Below are 18,487 nucleotides of genomic sequence, written 5' to 3' on the forward strand. Positions count from 1 at the left end.
CACCCATCCATCAGATAAACTGGGAGCCTCTTTCCAAACAGCACACGTCACTTCCTCACCTCTGAACGTTAGCCTGCTGAGCCTCTCCCTTGTCTTCTATTTGTTGTCTCCTTTTCCAGTTTCTCTCTTCCTTCTTCCTCCTGCGCTCTTCCTTCCCTTATTTTGTCTTTAAACGGAGAGTCGTGTGAACAGGCTATGCAAATGAGATGGTTATTACCCCACTGCTCATCAAGCTGCACAGAGGAGACATTAATAGGCTGATGAATATGCATGTGAATTTGTTAATTAAGTTAATTATTCTGCTGAAAATGCATTCGTCTTCCAAGGACATCTTCCCCAGGATTTCAACCTGCTCCACTCATTAGTCATGCGATATTTCATACACAGAGTGAGAACGAGCGAGGGAGGCAGACAGTGGGAGGGAGAACGAAGGGGAGACGAGACAATGCTGTTTTTGGAAAGTGGGTGCCATGAACAGTTGGGGTTGTAAAAGTATGGGGTAAAAATAATGTATTTTAATGTCATCAGCGCTCACAATGGGATGCGCCGTAACTACCCATAATAGGAAACCACATCCTGGTTTCCAGATATGGCACATTATTCCCAAAAAGTCCACGCTGGAGTTTGTACTTTCAGAGTTTTCAGCATCGTTTTTTTTTTTTTGCGGTTGCTTCTACCTCACTGGTTACTTCTCCCTAATTGCTTATTAAAACCCTCTTAAATGAACTTTTTGTGCCAACTTTCCAACACATTAATTAATTGTTGTAGCCAATTAAGTGCCGTTGTGCAAATGAGCCTCATCACAAATGGTCCTATAGGGGTAACCCCTCCTTTCTCTCTCTTGCTCTTCCCTCGCTCTACCACCCTCCCCCTCGTCTTCCCAGCTGCCCGAGCACTTCAAGGCACTCGGTGCCAAAGAAGCAGAAACTGTGTCCTGATAATGCTTCACTGTTTTCTGGACTGCTTCCAGCCTTCAGGCTCACTGATCTCAAACTTGTATGATAGGTGAAAGCAAAAAGGCTCAGCTGATTCCTTTTGTCTGGCACATTGGTACAAGAGCATCTTAATAAGACTGCCTCGAAAACCATCCACCAAAACCATAGAAACGCTGTTGATTGCATTGTCTGCTTAATTTGTCTGGTGGCCACGTATTGTCAAGCAGGCATGTATGCATCAAGTAGTTTATCTTTATTCACAGCAGGTAAAATGCGAGTTCACCTAGAGGGACTGAAAAAAAAGGAGGGTATTCAACTTCAAAGCACTCAATAGGGTTGCCAAGCTGTTCACACATCTTCATCCCCTGTGCTCAAACTGGAAACATGCAGCGGAAATCAAATAAGGAAAAAAGGCTGTTACACCTTCATCATACTCAACACTGAACATATAGGCAAGGCAGGAATAAAGAGTACGGTGTTGTTTGTCTTATCTATACTGGAATATATACGTATCTGTGCAAACTATGTATGTGTTTGCATACAAAACAAACTCACCATCCACCATATAGTGTTTATATGTAGGTGTATGCAAGCATGTATGTAAATGTGCGTATATTTATGCAGGTATACACAGTGCTGTGCAGAAAAAAATCAGAGACTGAATGGCTTTGACTTGAACAGCTGATCCGTTACCTTTACACAAACTGGAGAAATCCCAGCAGTACTTTGTGCAGCTATACACTACGTGCCGTTAAATTAGCATCGACTCGTCAGAGTGCATTTGCACACAGTGTTTCAAGTATCTTCTGTGGATTTAGTCTGTCTCACTGGCTTGTGTCTCTTCATGTGATCCCAGAATGACTCAATGATGTTGAGACCAGGGCTCTGTGGGGGCCATACCATCTGTTGCAGGACTCCATGTTCTTCTTGTTGCTGAAGATAGTTTTTCACGACTGTGGTTGCATGTTTGGGGTCGTTGCCATGCCTAATAAATAACGGGATCTAGTGAATGGCGGTACTGTGTGATGGAGAAGGATCAAAACGTCTAACGTGCGTTACACTTTTGCTCAGTATCGTATGGGACGATGTATACATGGTGACAAGCGTGTATATTGTTTTCTAATGCAAATTTGCCATTTTCAAGACTTCCAGTGGAAGCTGTGCTACATTATCAGCCATTGTCAGTGTTAATTTAGCATACGTAATCAAATTTTGTAAAAATGTAGTATAATAATAAAATATATACAAACATATGCAGTATCCACCACCAAATGTGATGGATCAGGTAAAACCAGAGAGGGGACCAGAGTCCGGGCTAACATGGGCACATTTCCAAACAGTGTGACAGCTCTAATACTAATCTACACCTTATTTCTTCACCATGCATGAAAACACCAAGTCCTTGTATGTGAAAACCTACTTGGCAACAAACCTTTTCTGATTCTTACTTTATTCTTTTTTGAAACGCCGTGGCATTCACTGTCGGTGCGGTTGGAACAATAAGAACATTTCAACACCATGTTAACAACATGCAGTGAAACATTTCTTAGCACAGGGGCTGAACTTTCTCTTTTTTCCCCCTCGTGTCTGGCTCGGCCCACTCTGCTGCCATTCGGACGTGGCACTGATACACCCACCAGGAGGATTAGGGAAGGTTTAGTAACTGTGCCAGCCTCACTCCCTGTGCCACGCCATCCCTCGGCACAGAGGGGGGTCCCGCTTGGCATGGCAAGGTGAACTAGCCTCTGATTGATGGGCATGGTTTCAGCCCGCTACTGTGCTCCCTAAGGCCCGTGCCTCCTTTTCCTTTCTCCTACTGCTGTCTTGGCAGCAGTGCCCACCTCCTCTTCCATGCCAGGCAGCCAGCTAAAGCTCCTGGTGGGCACATCAATTACATAGCGGCACCTCCCCTCTTTTCTCATGTCTATCTGTGGGTCTGTCTACTATCTCAGACGATGCCAATCTGGTTCCTCTCCATCTCTGTTGCTGTCTATAGCTATCTCCTGTGTGTGTGTTGCTGGGTTTTTTTTTCACATGTTCACAAATATATCTTTGCATATGCACAAATGCACATGTATTCATGCACACACTCCCTGCTCCCTCTCTCAGGCAGGTCATAATGGTTGGTGGGAAAATCCTCCCCAGAGAGCTCTCACTGCCACAGGCTCAGCTGTACAAAAGGCTCAGGTGTGTGTGTCTGTGTGTGTGTGTGTGTGTGTGTGTGTGTGTGTGTGTGCGCAAGGCATGGCTGCTTTTGCTGTTTACATGTTTTTTTAAATTTAAATCTGCAGCTTAATTGGACAGCACATTGCTTCATGTGACTGCTTTATAAAGGAGGCTATAAAAGAACAAATTGTAATAATAAGAAAAAAACCATCCTCGTATCAAGGTGCTGCATTGTTCTATTTTTGAAGTCGATTAACATGATGATTTCAACCTTCCTTTGGATTTTGGCGGTTAGTTGCTCTTGGCAAATCATAAATCATTTACTTGCAGCGATAGGACGCCATCTGGAGTATTCATCAGGCCACTGTCTTTAATTTCTAGCAGACGAGTCGAGAGATTTGGGTTGGAAGATATTAAAACCAGCATGTTTTTTCCCCCTCAAACGTTGATAAATAATCAGAAACAATTGTGAAAACGTAAAAAAAAACTGGAATAATCACGACCTGTTCTGACTTCTTTTAAGGGTCCATGTAAATTAGATGCAAGGCACTTTAAAACTGCACAACATGGTACTTAGATAAAAGTTTCTGATGGAAACTTACCAACAAGAAAAACGCGGTGTGTCACCTGCCCGCGGTTCTGGCGATTCTGGCGGCACGGACGGTACGGAAGCCCGGGAGGGGAAGCGGAGAAGTCGAAGCGGGGAAACTGAAACGGGCACCAGGGGCGACAATGGCGGCGGGGCCTGGTGTCGCTATGCAGAGCGGCAGTCCAGCGAGGGAACTTTCTGTCTCCGTACAGCCAGGAGGAAATCAGACTCATGGAGAACGGGTCAAAACCGAAGAGGTGACAGGTAAGAACCCGACCCACAGCTTTACTTTTGGTTGGTTTTACTGATTTCTGTTGTTATTGTGGTCTGGGCTGCTGCACCAGGCGACTCGGGCTAATGGGGGCTAGCGGCTAAGTTAGCCAACCGAGCAACGCTAACGACTGATTCTTGTGCACGTCCTCGACAAAAAATATTTCTCATTGGGCGACGTTAAATCACAATAACATCGAGCAGTGAAGCCCAAGTTATTTAAATTGAATACGCTGTTAGCGGCGAGGTTGGGCAGCTCTTTGGCTAACGTTAGCAACTTGCTAACGTCAACTTTGTGGAGACACCAGTGGTGGGCAGCCACATCACAAAGGTCTCTGGAAGTAAACCACTGGCACCACGCAAGTTGCTCATATTTATTGTTTTAGGACAGGAAATACTAGACTGGCCACCTAGCCAGTATGAACTAACAAGCTGCAGTAATGTAGAGCACTTTATGACACGTTATGATAGCGTTAGCCGGTGCTAGCACCTTTCATCCTTCTGGACAGACTGACAAGCGCATGCAGTCCTTTCTTGCTGTGTTTTAGGGGATGTTGTGTGACTTTCTGGTGTTCAGAGTAATGGCATGTCTTCCTAGTCCGACAGCTAATCATACTTAACACCTACGAAAGATAAACATTCATGTGAAGTGTAGCTTCAGGAGGAGACGTGTTTTGGTTTTGCTTTCATTTAAAACCAATGCGTGGCTGATGAGCTCTACATTTAGTTTCCATGACTTTGGAAAATTCACTACAAATACCAACTTGCACTAGTTTACAAAGGTGTACTTTCACATATGGAAAATAGGTTAGAAACCAAATATTTGTCCACTTTCAGCCGCATGTTCATCAGTACATCTGAGCAGTAACACAGCAGTCCTTAAACACATCATACTTTAATGCTCAGTTCTTTCAAGAGTTTTACACAGATGTCAATTAACTGAACAAATCATTTTGGAGGAAGTTTTTAGTGTCGCTGAACTCTGTTGCATTCATACAAGAAAAGTGTTTTTGTCATTTCGCATCCCGACTGCGGCTGTTGATTGGTGTCAAATAAACAAAACTGGAATTTGAAAAAAGGGCAGTTAGCAAATACAAAGGCTGCAATTCTGAATATACGTGATGCAGCTCGTCTGACCCGAGACATCAGCTGTTGTGTCCGTGCTTTTATTGTTTCATGCTGTCCTGTTTGTGTGGCCGTCAAGCCTTTCATAGCATCTCATGTGGTAATGCTCCATCACATTATTTAAATCACTACACAGTGTTTTAACAGTAAACTGAGTGTCTTTTGTCTACAGCTAAATGTTCCAACAGAAACAGCAGGAACCTTTTCTTGTTCTTGTATGCATCTGTTACATACATGTGTAATTGTTGGTCACTGGCTGCAGCTCATTTATATTTATCCCAGACAGAAAGTCCTCATTACAAAGAGTTGTTGTTAGTCAGTTCCAGTTGTGGTGTTGTTTCCTAATTAGATCTTCATGAGAGATGTTTGGTAGGTGGCCGAATCCAGTAAATGTCAAATGCAAAGATAAATAATGTGATGTAGGGTTGGGCTTGTATTTAATTTCACATTTGGTGAAACCTAAAGTCAAAGGAACCAGCATGTGGCCTTTACGTTTCCCAAGTTTACGTGTCAGTATCTTTAAAACAGTATCTGTGCACAAATTGCATTTCTTTGTTTAATGTATTTTGTAATTTTTTCAGAGGCAGAGAAGCAGACTCGCATGGCCGCCCTGCTTGAGAGGCTTCATGCGAAACACAATGCTTCCCGGCCATGGCAAGAGACCTGCAAGGTTGTTCGTCAGGCCATGGTGAGACAGAGACAGCTTACTGTAGAAAGGTTGTGGGAATCTACAAAATGTCTGTGACAGGTTTAAACATCTAAAATTGCCTGAAGGTGTGAGATCAGTAGCGAGGGGCCTGGTGGCTGATTGACACGCCACCCTGTTATACTCACAGATCAGACTGAATGCTCCTCATATGTTTAGCTCCAACCTGAAACTGAAAAACAAAACTTAACAGACAGTAGAGAGGGCTTGGGACACACACACACGTCAGTATGGGTACAGAGTAGTTTGGATGGCCTGCAAACTTCCACAGGTTGAAAACAATATGCTTTTTGTTTAACTAAACATTTTAATCTTTAACCTGAGTCAGGAATCGAGAAGCGAAGACTCCTCACTCTGTTGTAGCCACTATGGGCCTACAGAACCACTGAGTCCACTGGAGTGATATTCAAAGTCCCACACAATAATAATCAGAAGTCAATTAATGAATACAATGAATAATACACACTGGACGTTGATCCGTAGAGTAATAACACTTTGTTGTTGTTGTTGTTGTTGTTGTTTTGCCCACTGTGCTTAAAGAACGTATGGCTTATTGGCTCTGGAGTAGCGGTCGTACCTTATGGACACAGTGGGAGGAATATGTTCACTGTAGTTCATGTCAGTTGAACTGCTGCACAGCTGCTGCAGATGTGCTTGGGATGCACAAGTGTTGTCATTTTAGACAGTTTACCAGCGCCAGTGCTACACTGCCACTAAAATGTGTTCGTACTCAAGGCAGGGAAGAGTCATGCCCTTTGTTTTACTTTGCATTTGTCTTGGTTGTCAGGACCACAGCTATAGCACTGCTCTCAGCTGTCTGATGCTCAGCTCCTGCCCTGCGGTAGTGAGCCACATCCAACTGGCATTGCATGACTTTCAGCTTGCTAGCTAACCCAGCAGCCACCAGACAGAGTCAGAGGGATTTTAGCAGAGCCAGGCAGACGATTCCTTTTTCTTTCACTAGACTTCAGGCTGTAGCGCTTGATTTACAGTTCGTGCAGTCCCTGTGGATGAGCAGCAGTCACACCTGTAACTCTTATCTCATTAAACAGTAAGAGGCTCCACCTAGTGGCCCAACCCAGGCTCTGCAACAAATACACAGTTTGTTTTCATGACTTACAAACTTGAATGGGGATTCTTCAGACTGATGATTCTACTCAGCCACTCTGTGGGGGAAGCCCTATAATTTATTCTGTACACCAATTTACTCTAGCAATTTCAGAAGGACTTTAAAAATGCCATTAGCACACACAGTAATGACGTAGCACTGCCATCCCTTTGTCTGTGTTTCTGTACAGTACCCCTTCAGGTCACAACTAGTATTCTCAAGCAACCAACGCAGTCGGTAAAAACTTATGGCCATTAATCATGTAATTGCAAAAACAAGTTCTTATTAGAATAGCTTACCTCGTGGACCAGAGGAGTTATAATGGTGATATTTAAATGTCAGAGCTGTTGTGCTGACTTAGCCAGAGAAAAACAAACCTGAACAGATCCTGTTGTTCAAGCTTTTTCTGTGTTTTTCCTTAAATGTGTCCCAGGAGAAACGTGGTGCGATGAATGCAGCAGGTCACCAGCTCCTGCTCACCTGCTTGGAGACGCTGCAGAGAGCGCTGAAAGGTAACGCAGAGGACAGCAAGGCAGCCTTTTGGGTAGAAGATGTAACTGTCCATCATTCGATAGGGGAAATATACCTTTATTCAGTAAGAAATAAACTGTTAAACATTTCAGTGGTGCTGGTAAACCACAGCTTTCCTTCTCCCTGCTAACTGACATGTCTTTTGCTTTGAGCGTCATGCATGCAGGCATGTCTGACATTGTCACATTATAAATCTCCTGTTCTTCTCTGCCTTCTCTCTCAGTGTCATCTCTGCCCTCCATGACAGATCGGCTAGAATCCATTGCTCGGCAAAACATGTGAGTTTGTCACTTTCTGCTCATATTTATTCTCTCAGTCTCCTGATTCAGCGGGTAAGGTTAAGTTCTGGAAATAGAGGAAGATCAAGGCTGAAAGACGTTCAGTTTGATGATTATATTTTTTTCCTATCGAGCTGAGAATGAGGTTTTAAATGACTGATGGGGCTACATACAAAACATTGCCATTTACCGTTTTTCATCTACCAGTTCATTATGAGATGAGATTACTTCTTATTTGAAAACCAGTTATAAATGAACTGAAGTAGAACAGGGTACAAGGATACAGAACAATTGAAGTGGTTTCTCTTTCTGCTGTCGTCTTACCTGTGCAGGTTGGGCTCTCACCTGAGCCCATCAGGGACGGAGTGCTACATCACATCAGACATGTTCTATGTGGAGGTGCAGCTGGACTCCGGTGGCCAGCTAGTGGACGTCAAGGTGGCCCATCAGGGAGAGAACCCTACGGTCAGGACAGCTTCCATGTGGCTCCATGAGATGATTTCAATAAGACTGGTCACTGTTATGAATTGTACACGTCTATGGTTTTAAAATGTCTTCAGATGCTCTGCGTTCTTTTGTGTCATTTGTATCGATGCACTTTGGTGAAGATGAATAATATTTTTTTCTCGATTTGTTGGTCACAGAGTTGTCCTGAGCTCATTCAGCATCTAAGGTGAGTAGAAACAACCGCCCTTCACTGTACTGTAAGATAAGTGCAGTGTTTGTCATCATTTCTGTTCCATGGATAGAAGTAGGCAGCAAACAAATAACCACATAACTGGTTTGACAGCTCTCTAAACATTTTTTCTATTCATCAGAGAAAAGAACTTTGAGGAATTTTCCAAACATCTTAAGGGCCTTGTTGATTTATACAAGCTTCCCGGGGACAAGTAAGTAGACTTGTAGGCTTTGAGGATGTCTGGTTCGAGCAACATTTTATTTTCCACAGATGATTGCTCTCTATTAATTGTTGTTGTTAATCTAAAGTGGATTCACTGAGCATTATTGACATAGAGTTCTGAATTCATACTTTTCTATAAAGCCAAAAATACTTTAAAATGAATAAAACAGGCTTATTGGGAATATTTAGAAAAGTGAAAACACAGAATGCCAGAAGCCATGATTGAAGACAGTTGATTTATAAGGACGGATGCCATATGTCCTAATGAGTATTGTGTTTGTTGCCGTTACATCTAATTATCCTTCTTAATTTCTGTGTTCCAGTAAGCTGAAAACCAAGATGTATATCGCGCTGCAGTCTTTGGAGCTTGATCTCACCAAGATGATGCACATGTTTCGGTAAGTTCCCAAAAACTCTTACTTCTATAGCAGTAATAGCACAGAATGTATCCCTGAGTGATCAATCAGCAGCCTTAAAATATATACATTTGCTAATACTATACTATATTAATTGTACTCTAATAAATACATGAATTAGGAGTAAAAGTCCAAATTTGATCACCTGTCTTTGTGATGCAGTAGCTTGTGTTGTATGTTTTCCAGGTTAGCAACCAATGCTAATACAGTGGAAACTATTCTTCATGGAAGTGTGGGCTTGCTGACAGCCAGGAGTGGTGGCCATCTGGTTTCTCTTCAGTGCTACGTGTCCCCTTATGACATATTTGAAGAGGGAACGGGCACACAGCTCAACTTAACAGACAACAATGGCAAGTGCATGCAGGACATCGATGAGCAGCTTCTGATGATTTGACTTATGTGATCTATATTTATTTCTATTTGTTTTATATGGTTGTTGCAGTGCCGCGCTCTCTGGGTGTCAGTGTTTCTGTGACCATCGAGGGAACGTCTGCTGTTTACAAGCTTCCCATCGCTCCGCTCATCACTGGATCCCACCCAGTTGACAACAAGGGGTAAGAGGGCGTACTTCACTTCGTCTGAGTTTTTACAGTCCTACGATCCACAGCCACTGAATCTGTTCAAAATCATTTTAAAAATGCTAGTAGGCAAACAAGAGCTGGGAATTAGAGTGAATGCTCATAAAGCCCCAGTGTTTGGCGTAGCGAGGCAATCCTCTGGGGTTATGTTAGCGTCCCAGTGCAGAGCAAGTAGACTATAGGAACAGCTGATAGATTTGTTTTTGTGTATTTAGGACGCCTTCCTTTTCCACTGTGACCAACTCCAACTGCGTGGACTTGCCAGCTTGTTTTTTCCTGAAGATGAACCGGCCCATGCCTTTCTCCCTCTCCTTCATTCAGAGGATGGGCAATGCCACTTGTGAGTTTACCTCATGAACAGGCAGCATGAGTGTTGCCATGCATTGAAACGATGAGGGTTGTGTTGTTTGATATTTCTGATTTACACCTCTCTCCTTTTCCCCAGCGATCCCAGTGTTTGAGACCTCACCCAGCCTCTCACCTCTCTACCAGTTAGTTGTCCAGAGCCAGCTTCAGCTCCTGGAAGAGGGCAGCTCCATGCCGCCGCCCTCACACAACATGCACTTTTATTCTGTGAGCAGCACACACAGTACTTCCACACACAGCAATAATGTGTCGTGAGTCTGGCATCTTTCTGCTTTGCTTTTATTCTTCGTCCATCAGTGTGTGTGATCCATCCAGCGTCAACGTTTAAGTCTTTACTTATTCTCGTTGCTCGCAGTTTTGGTCACCTATAGGAACTGAGAACATCAAGTCATTAACATTGCTGTATTTATTGTCCATTCATTGGGTTTATTACCAAACTGATCTTACATTTTAGCACCGTGTCCCTCATTCAGGTTACCAGCAACTCCCCACATATGGCTTTTTGTTTGACATGTTCTGATTGACAAGGTCTTTTGTTTTCTCTGCTGTCATGTTTTAATTATACAACAGAGATTTTGCAAAATGTAAATTTCTTTGTCATTGTACAATGAAATTGGAGGTTTCAAAAGATTTTTAAAAAAGCCAATACAAAAAAAAGATTTTAGCACAATCCAGTGTAAGAAAAACACTCGTATGCTTTCACAGGTGTTGCCAGATCAGCAGCACTGTTATTTTCTGAACGGTGATGCCCCCGTGCAAGATGGCCGCTCTCTTCAAGGAGCTCTGGTGTCCAAAATCCCCTTCCGTCACCCAGCACAAGTGCCACTACTGTTGGATATCATTCGGCACCAGGCTGCCTATAATACCTTGATTGGCAGCTGTGTCAAACGAACCTCCGTCAAAGAAGGTTGGTATCTGGCCTCTGATTTCTGCATTTAGTCAGGTAACCTATACTCTGTTTTACATATGACGAGCTGAGCATCTTTGTTCTCGTTCTTTCAGACAGTGCAGGCTTGCTGCAGTTTGAAGTCTGTCCTCTTACTGACTCAAGTTTTAGCGTCTCTTTCCAGCATCCAGTCAACGAGTCATTAGTCTGTGGTGAGCTCTCAATTCTCCTACATTTTTGAAAGTTACTAAATGATCGAGTTGAAACGTGTGAGTTGAGAAGGTGACACAGATGTTGGTGTGTGTGAATGTATTTGTCCAGTGATGTTACAGAGTGAGGCTGATTTTCTATCATCATACGTCAAAGCCTGTCTCCCAAACAAACTTGCAGTGTCGTTTTGGCTTGTTACTAATTTTCAAAGAATTCATATTGGGTAGGGACAGCTAATATGAACTGCCCTTTGTCTACATTCAGCAGATATCCACAACATCCCTAGCTGTGGTTCAGCCAGGTGTCTGTGATGCTGGTCATGCCCCTACTCCCTGTTTTTCCCATCTGCCCCTTCTTCACTGGAAAATTATGGCAAAAATGCTTCCAAAAATCACTTCACATTTGCGCACTATCAAATTCCCATGCATATGTGAGCCTTTTGCTGCAGACTTGACAGTCATTACTGTATTGTTGTTTAGTTGCATGCGGTCATCACCTGAAGGCCTGTCAGTGGGGAGCCACATGACACTTTTAGTGTTTGGCTGCCTGCATGATTATTACAGTCGCAGTCTGCAGTTGATGTGCTGCTCTCATTTAACAGAGTGACAGTGAGAGGGATTTGTTTTTCTAAGTCCTCTGTCCTCTCTGACTTCTTTCCTCTAGTGGTGATGGAGGTGATTGACTCCAGACAGGTATCCTGCAAGCTATACAAAGGACTGTCGGATGCTTTGATCTGCACGGATGAATTCATCACCAAGGTAGTCCAAAGGTGAGATTGTTAGTTTCTACTGAGAGTATAAATGTGGACGATGTGTTTTTGGTGCTGATTTTTGTCCTCCACTCTTAGATGCATGTCCATCCCAGTCACCATGAGGGCCATTCGAAGGAAAGCAGAGACCATCCAGGCAGACACTCCAGCCCTCTCGTTAATTGCACAGACAGTGGAGATCATGGTGAAGAACAACCTGCCACCCTCTGGTAGTCCTACCTATAACATGGCAGCTGGTGATGGAACTAACCTTATGGGACTCCCTGGCCTCACAGGGGGCAACACACCTACTGGAGGAGGACCCCCAGGGGGACCTAATTATACAGGTCCAATTGTCTCTCTGTTTGGGATGTCCCGAACAGAAAGGCAAGCCCAAGGTGGAGAGTGCCTAACCCCAGGAGGAGTGGCTGGCCAGCAACAGCTGCAGCAACAACACCAGCAACAACAGCAAGGTCAAGGCCACTCGGATGACTACAGCAAAGTCACGCAGAATCCCATACTGACAAGTCTACTACAGATAACTGGAAGTGTGGGTTCTAGTCCGAGCTCCCAGAATGCACCGCCACCCCACCAGACTCCACCCCCAACATCCTCTCCTGCCAGCAATACCAAGAACCATCCCATGTTGATGAACTTGTTGAAAGACAACCCGACACAAGATTTTGCGACACTGTATGGCTCCAGTCCTTTAGAGAGACAGAATTCTTCATCTGGTTCTCCACGGACAGAAGGCATAGCTGGAGCTTGCCCCGGAAACGTAAAGGGAAAGAAGAAGCGCCCGAGGGGAACAGAAAAGGGTGGCGTGTTGCCTGGAAATGCTGCAGCTGGTGGAGGTGGTGGGTTAGGCATGAAATCCCAACAGACGTCCTCCATGCCACAGCACCACCAGCACCATCCAGTCACTCATGAGGATGATTTCCATCGTGAGCTCCTTTCTATGGATGTGGACGCATCTCAAAATTCTATCTTTGATGTTAACCTGACAGGTGATGGCCTAGACACACCTCATAGCATCACTCCAGCACCGAGCCAGTGTGGAACACCACCTTCTGGCCCCAGCATGCCTTATTCACAATCTCATGTCCAGTCTCAGCAACAGCAGCCACCTGGTACTGTACCACCTCGTATGGGTCGTCTCTCTAGCTCTGACAGCATTGGACCTGATATCACAGAAATCTTGTCAGATTTACCTGAGCAGACCGGCAAAGGCAGCAGTAGCAGCCATGGGCAGCACCCCATGGGCAGTGGTGGAGACGATGGAGGTCCCCTAGGTACCCCCATCCGTGACTCCTCCAGCTCAGGCCAGGGCAGTGCAGTATTTGACTCAGCAGACATTTTCAATACCAACAGCAATGAGAATCCTTTCACAGATGCTGCTGACCTGATTGCTGAGGCAGCTGCAACTGCCGCCACTCCCACAAGTGACTCCTCTTCCACCAACTTCTTTCCTGATGCTGCTGACTTCAACCCTGACCTCCTGTCCTCAGGCCATGGTTTCTCCCAAAGCTACTTTGATGACAGTTCTCCAAGTGCTGATGGAGACATAGACCTGGTGAAGGGTTTTGGAGGAAGTAGCCAGCAGAATACCCCATCAGGAACACCTCAGAATCCTACTCCACATGGACAGAGCACCCCAGAGCCCTCGCTGAAGGACCCTTTTGATATGGGGATTTTTGGAGGTGGTAGTGGTAAACCGCTTCTGGGGCAGGCTCCTGATTTGGGAGACACACATGGTGGAGGGTCCCAAAGCCCACTCATGATGAGCCTCGCAGCAGCTTGTGGGGATTTTAAAAGTGCAGAACCCAAAGTTAAACCACAGGGCCCCATGAGGCCAAAGGACGAGAATGGGGGCAGCGGAAGCAGCTCTGGAATTGGAATGGGAAGCAGCTCAACAGAGAGCAAACAGGTCAAACGTAGCAGAACCCCATCCAGTGAGGGAAAGTCCAAGGATAAGCCCCCAAAACGCAAGAAGCTGGATCCTGATGGGAAGTCTCCGTCTCACAGCTCAGGGGGCCGACCTTATACACCTCCTAGTGGTGGCTCAGGCTCTGGGGGAAGCATAAGTGGAGGAGGCTCCAAGTCTCCTGGTAGTTCAGGACGCTCGCAAACCCCCCCTGGAGGGGCCACACCTCCAATTCCCAAAATCACTATTCAGATCCCAAAGGGGACCATAACTGGAGGGAAAACCTCATCTCACAGTGGATACACCTCCAGCAGCTCAGCTACAAGCAGCACAGGAGGAGCAGGAGGAACCAGCAGCAGCAAAAGTCATCATTCGCACTCATCTTCCTCAGGAAAGATTAAGTCCAAGGAAGGCTCTATGACACAAGGCAACAGCTCCAAGCCTGGGAGTGCAGGAGGTGGAGGTGGGCCTTCCCAGTCTAAAGGGTCCTCCCAGGGAATGGGTGTTGGCAAACCCGGATCCTCCCCAATCACCAAACATGGGCTCTCTGGTCCTGGAGGAACTGGAGGTGGAATTGGAAGTGGTAATAAAATTAAGCCGCAGGGAGGCAAGCCTCCTGGGTCGCTTATGAATCCCAACATTAAGCCCAACATCTCCCCTTCCCATTCTCGCTCCAGTAGTTCTGGTGACAAGTTGTCCTCCCCAATGAAAATGCAGCAGTCCCAGGTTCCAGGAACTCCTCCCTCTTCCAAGGCTAAATCTCCAATGGGCTCGGGCGGTGGCAGCTCTGGTGGGTCCAAGTCTTCTTCTAGTGGAGGTATGAGCTCTCAGAAGCCAATTGGTGGAGGCTCTTCCTCTGGCTCCACATCTTCCTCATCGTCCTCCAGCTCCTCCTCATCCTCTGGTTCCATGGGCTTCTCAGGAGGCTCCCAGTCTCAGTATGGCGGTGGTGGAGGTGGAAGTGGAGGGGGAGGAGGAACAGGTGGAGGGAGTGGAAGTGGCGGAGGAGGTGGCGGAAGTGGGGGTGGAGGTGGAAGTAGCGGAGGAGCTGGTCAGAACAACTCAAATAACCCCAATGCCAAAGGGAAGTCTCCCAGTCGAAACAAGAAGCCCTCTCTAACAGCAGTCATAGACAAGCTGAAGAGTGTAGGGGGAGGAGGAGTCGGGGAGGATGGTTGTGAGGTTGGGCCACCAGCAGGGGGAGCTGGTTCGTCTTCTGCTCCTGGTGGTGGTCCTGGAAGTGTTCCCGGTGGACCTTCAAACATGGGCTCTTCCAAGCATGCCTCATCCTCCCAAAGTGGGGAGTACAAGCGAGAAAAGTCTGATAAAGAGGCTAAAGCAAAGGTGTCAGTGTCGGGGGGAAACAGTGGAGACAAAAAGCTGATGGACCAAAAATCTGGTGGGGTGGGTGGAACCACTCTGGCCAAAATTATCATCAGCAAACCAGATGGTGGCTCACCAAGCATCAAGGCTAAAGTCACCCTCCAGAAAGCAGGAGAAGGATCTGGTGACTCCATGCGCCCCCAGATTTCTAGCCTCAAAGCCTCCCCCCTCTTCAGCGGCTCCACTCCCAAGCACGACCGCTCCTCCCCCAGCCACAGCCGCTCGCCAGGGTACACCCCGCTCAACCACGACAGCGAGAGCGAGTCGGGCAGCAGCTCGGTGGCCGAGAAGTCCCACCAGAACAGCCCGAGCTCAGACGACGACCAGACCATGCGCCCCCTTCCTCCCCAGGACTACATGAGCTCGATCCCACTCAGCTCGGGGGAGAAACACAAGAAACACAAGAAGGAGAAGAAGAAGCAGAAAGAGAGAGAAAGGGAGAGGGACAGAGATCGAGACCGAGACAGGGATAAAGAGAAGAAGAAGTCCTCCATGTCCATGGGGCCGTCCTCGCATCCAATGAAAGCAGACAGTTGGTCACGGTCGCCCATCTCAGCTTCAGACTCCTCGCTGTCCATGCTCGGTTCAGATCGTCCATCCCGACCCAGTCCTATGTATATGAGGAATGAGGATGATGACCTCATGGACTCAGCCCTCACTGGCAACCTTTGATTTGATTAAAGCGTCTTTTACTGTTCATGCCTTCTAACACACAAAGTATTTATTTAACTCGAGCCGCAAATTGGAAATGGTTGAAGACTATTGTGGCGCTCTGAGTGATCATTATCCTGTTGAAGCTGCATTTTAACGGCATATTTTACTATGTGAGTATCAGTGTCTAATGTTAGAGGATGTCCAGAGCCACCTCCAGTATCGGCTTCCTGCAGCTTCACTTAGGAAGTGGCTTTAAACAGTATATTTTCTGAGACGTTTTTGTGTTTCCTGTGATGTCAGAAGGTTTTTACTATCGGTAAATCTTTCTTACTTCATGTTCTTTTCACATTTAAAGCGTCTGCGGTGTGCACGTGTCGTTTAAAATCCTACCAGGTTGCCACTAAGCTGTATGTTGTCGATAAAAGATGACATCTGTCGAAAGTATCGTAAAGAGAAGAAAGGTGCAGTTGCCTTGTTTTTCAGATACAACTGGAAATTTTTAGATTTTGATACCTTTTAAATTGTTCATGTGTACATTAGTGTAGGTAAAGAAGACTACCGGATGATGATGATGATGATGATGATGGAGGAAAAAAGACATGCTGGTAATTTTTTAAACTGTAGAACTTTTGGAAGCTCGAAATAAACATTTCACTTCTGGAGAACATTCTGGAGATTTCTGTATTTTAACAAACCTAATTATCAGAATGAGAACTATTTTATTGATTCCGAGGGTTTTGTCACACGAGACGTGTCACAGCCAGTTAAGCCTAACGAACCCGTCACCGTATGAATGTCATTAGTTGTGATAATCTTGTAAATGTGTGCATCCTATATTCGTCATTTCATTTTCTATTGTGGCCTCACGGTGCCTCGGTGGTGAGCAGAGGGTAGAAGCTAGAAGGTCGCCGGTTGGCGTCCCGGTGAGGACACCCGGGATCTTCCTGCGTGGAGTCTCCATGTTCTCCCCGTGCAGCGTGGGTTCTCTCCGGGTTCTCCGGCTTTCTCCCACAGTCCAGAAACATGCTGAGGTTAATTGGTGATTGTAAATTGTCCGTAGGTGTGAATGTGAGTGTGCTTGGTTGTCTGTCTCTAAGTGTAGCCCTGTGATAGACTGGTTACCTGTCCAGGTGAACCTGCCTTCGCCCTGAGTCAGCTGGGATAGGCTCCGCCCCCGTCGTGAGGATTAAAGTGTAGAGATGATGGATGGATGTTCTCTTGCACTGAGTGTGTTGGCCTCAGCTCCAAAGCTCCACTAGATGGCAGCAGTGTACCAGACTGCTGGCTCACTGGTTCTACTAGAACTGCTGGGTGCTCTGTGATGAGGTCCACATTCCCAGAGGTAGTGCTTAGGGGTTAAATGGATTTTGAGATCTTTATTCACAGGTTTTCCAGGATATTATTTGTGAAACTGAGATGCAACTAGAGAGACGGAACGAAAAGCAAACGGCCAAAAATACACAAAACAAACGAGCAGCAAAGGTTACAAGGAAATGAAAGTAAAACAGGCCGTAACCGCTGAGAGCATCATCAGAGGACTTCCTGCTCACTGAGGAAGTGCAGAGCAATGCAGTCTCAATGGAAACGACTGAACCACAGTTAGAAACTGGACTCGGCTGTTTGGCATTTAGAGCTTTTGTATTAAAGCAACACAACCAGAAACAACACAAGAGGCTGAATCATATGTGCTTTGTTCAGAAATCAGCAGAATGATGTGTGGAGTCGAGCCGTCTTGAAACTCCTTAGAAATGTCAGATAATATGACAACAGGTTTCAGATCCTTCATTAATGTTGAAGCATTTGTTTGTCAGCTCTTTGTAAAGAACGAGGACCAGAACGCTCTTGTAACTCATGTCGTCACTTGAAAACCCCTAAAACAGAATATTTGGCACTGGATGCATGTCAACAACGGGTTTGTTCTAAACGTTCACCATAAATGAGCAGACGTCAGAGGACGGCCTGACTCTCTCACTGCATCCTGCCAAATCAATAGCACATAATCCTGAGTAGACAGAAAGACACAATGCTGTTCCAACCTTTGCATCTCTTAAATCCCATGTGACAACACATGAAACCCAACATGGCTTCAAGGCTCCCGGTCAGCTGATCTTCTGACCCCTCATTTTTCTCTGCCTCTGCTGACTGAGCAGAAGCTTCTGCTAAAATGCTGAGCTGACACAAATGGATGGAGTGCTGTTATGATAAGAAGAGAAAAAAGGGTGTTATTATGGAGGGAGCTGCTCCACAGAGCTGCAGCGTTCAGCTCAGATAGCACAAGAGCATCACCAGCCGTGTGGCTGTAATAGGCACAGTTTGCTCTGGGCAGCTGCTTCGGTGCTGGTTGACTTCCCGTCTCTGTTAGCGTCCCCAAGGCCGGGCTGAAGGAGCCCCGAGGGAGGTCATCCGAGCCTTTCACTGTAAATAACCAGAGATGGATGCTTTAAAGTGTGGTATGCAGCTAAATGCGACACAGCAGCACTGCAGGAGGTTGCTTGAATGTCATTACTGCCATTGTGGGTTTTATCTGTCCTTGTAAAATAGGAATCAGGCGTCTTCCTGCTGTTAAGCTGCAGTCTGCTATCAGCTCGGTTCGGGTTCGGCCTCAGCCTGGAAACAAGAATATGCTTTTATGTCTGTTCCTCCTGATTGGCATGAATTCACCTCTGGTGTTTCCCTGACGTCAGTTTAACTCATCAGGAGCAGGAACGGCATT

The 18,487-nt window shown here is 45.8% G+C and overlaps 1 protein-coding gene across 1 annotated transcript; it reads left to right on the forward strand.

Annotated features, from left to right (window-relative positions):
* Nucleotides 1-3,833: 3,833 nt before the first annotated feature.
* Nucleotides 3,834-16,441, forward strand: med1 (mediator complex subunit 1). The gene is made up of 16 exons (XM_008296435.1): nt 3,834-3,954; nt 5,667-5,773; nt 7,333-7,411; nt 7,654-7,708; nt 8,041-8,173; nt 8,353-8,381; nt 8,527-8,598; nt 8,933-9,007; nt 9,212-9,375; nt 9,468-9,579; nt 9,819-9,943; nt 10,049-10,176; nt 10,675-10,876; nt 10,972-11,067; nt 11,729-11,834; nt 11,913-16,441. The coding sequence occupies exons 1-16, from the start codon at nt 3,834-3,836 to the stop codon at nt 15,790-15,792; spliced, it is 5,484 nt and encodes a 1,827-aa protein (XP_008294657.1). The 3' UTR covers nt 15,793-16,441.
* Nucleotides 16,442-18,487: the final 2,046 nt, after the last annotated feature.

This window comes from Stegastes partitus, unplaced genomic scaffold (assembly GCF_000690725.1).
Source record: "Stegastes partitus isolate 25-593 unplaced genomic scaffold, Stegastes_partitus-1.0.2 Scaffold1128, whole genome shotgun sequence".
NCBI lineage: Eukaryota > Metazoa > Chordata > Actinopteri > Pomacentridae > Stegastes > Stegastes partitus.

Excerpts from the sequence above, each read along its gene's own strand:
- med1 (XM_008296435.1), top strand. The coding sequence starts at position 3,834 with ATGGCGGCGGGGCCTGGTGTCGCTATGCAGAGCGGCAGTCCAGCGAGG. Across the intron at positions 5,774-7,332 it reads AGGTTGTTCGTCAGGCCATG|GAGAAACGTGGTGCGATGAA; the intron begins GTGAGACAGAGA and ends AATGTGTCCCAG. Across the intron at positions 8,599-8,932 it reads TACAAGCTTCCCGGGGACAA|TAAGCTGAAAACCAAGATGT; the intron begins GTAAGTAGACTT and ends TCTGTGTTCCAG.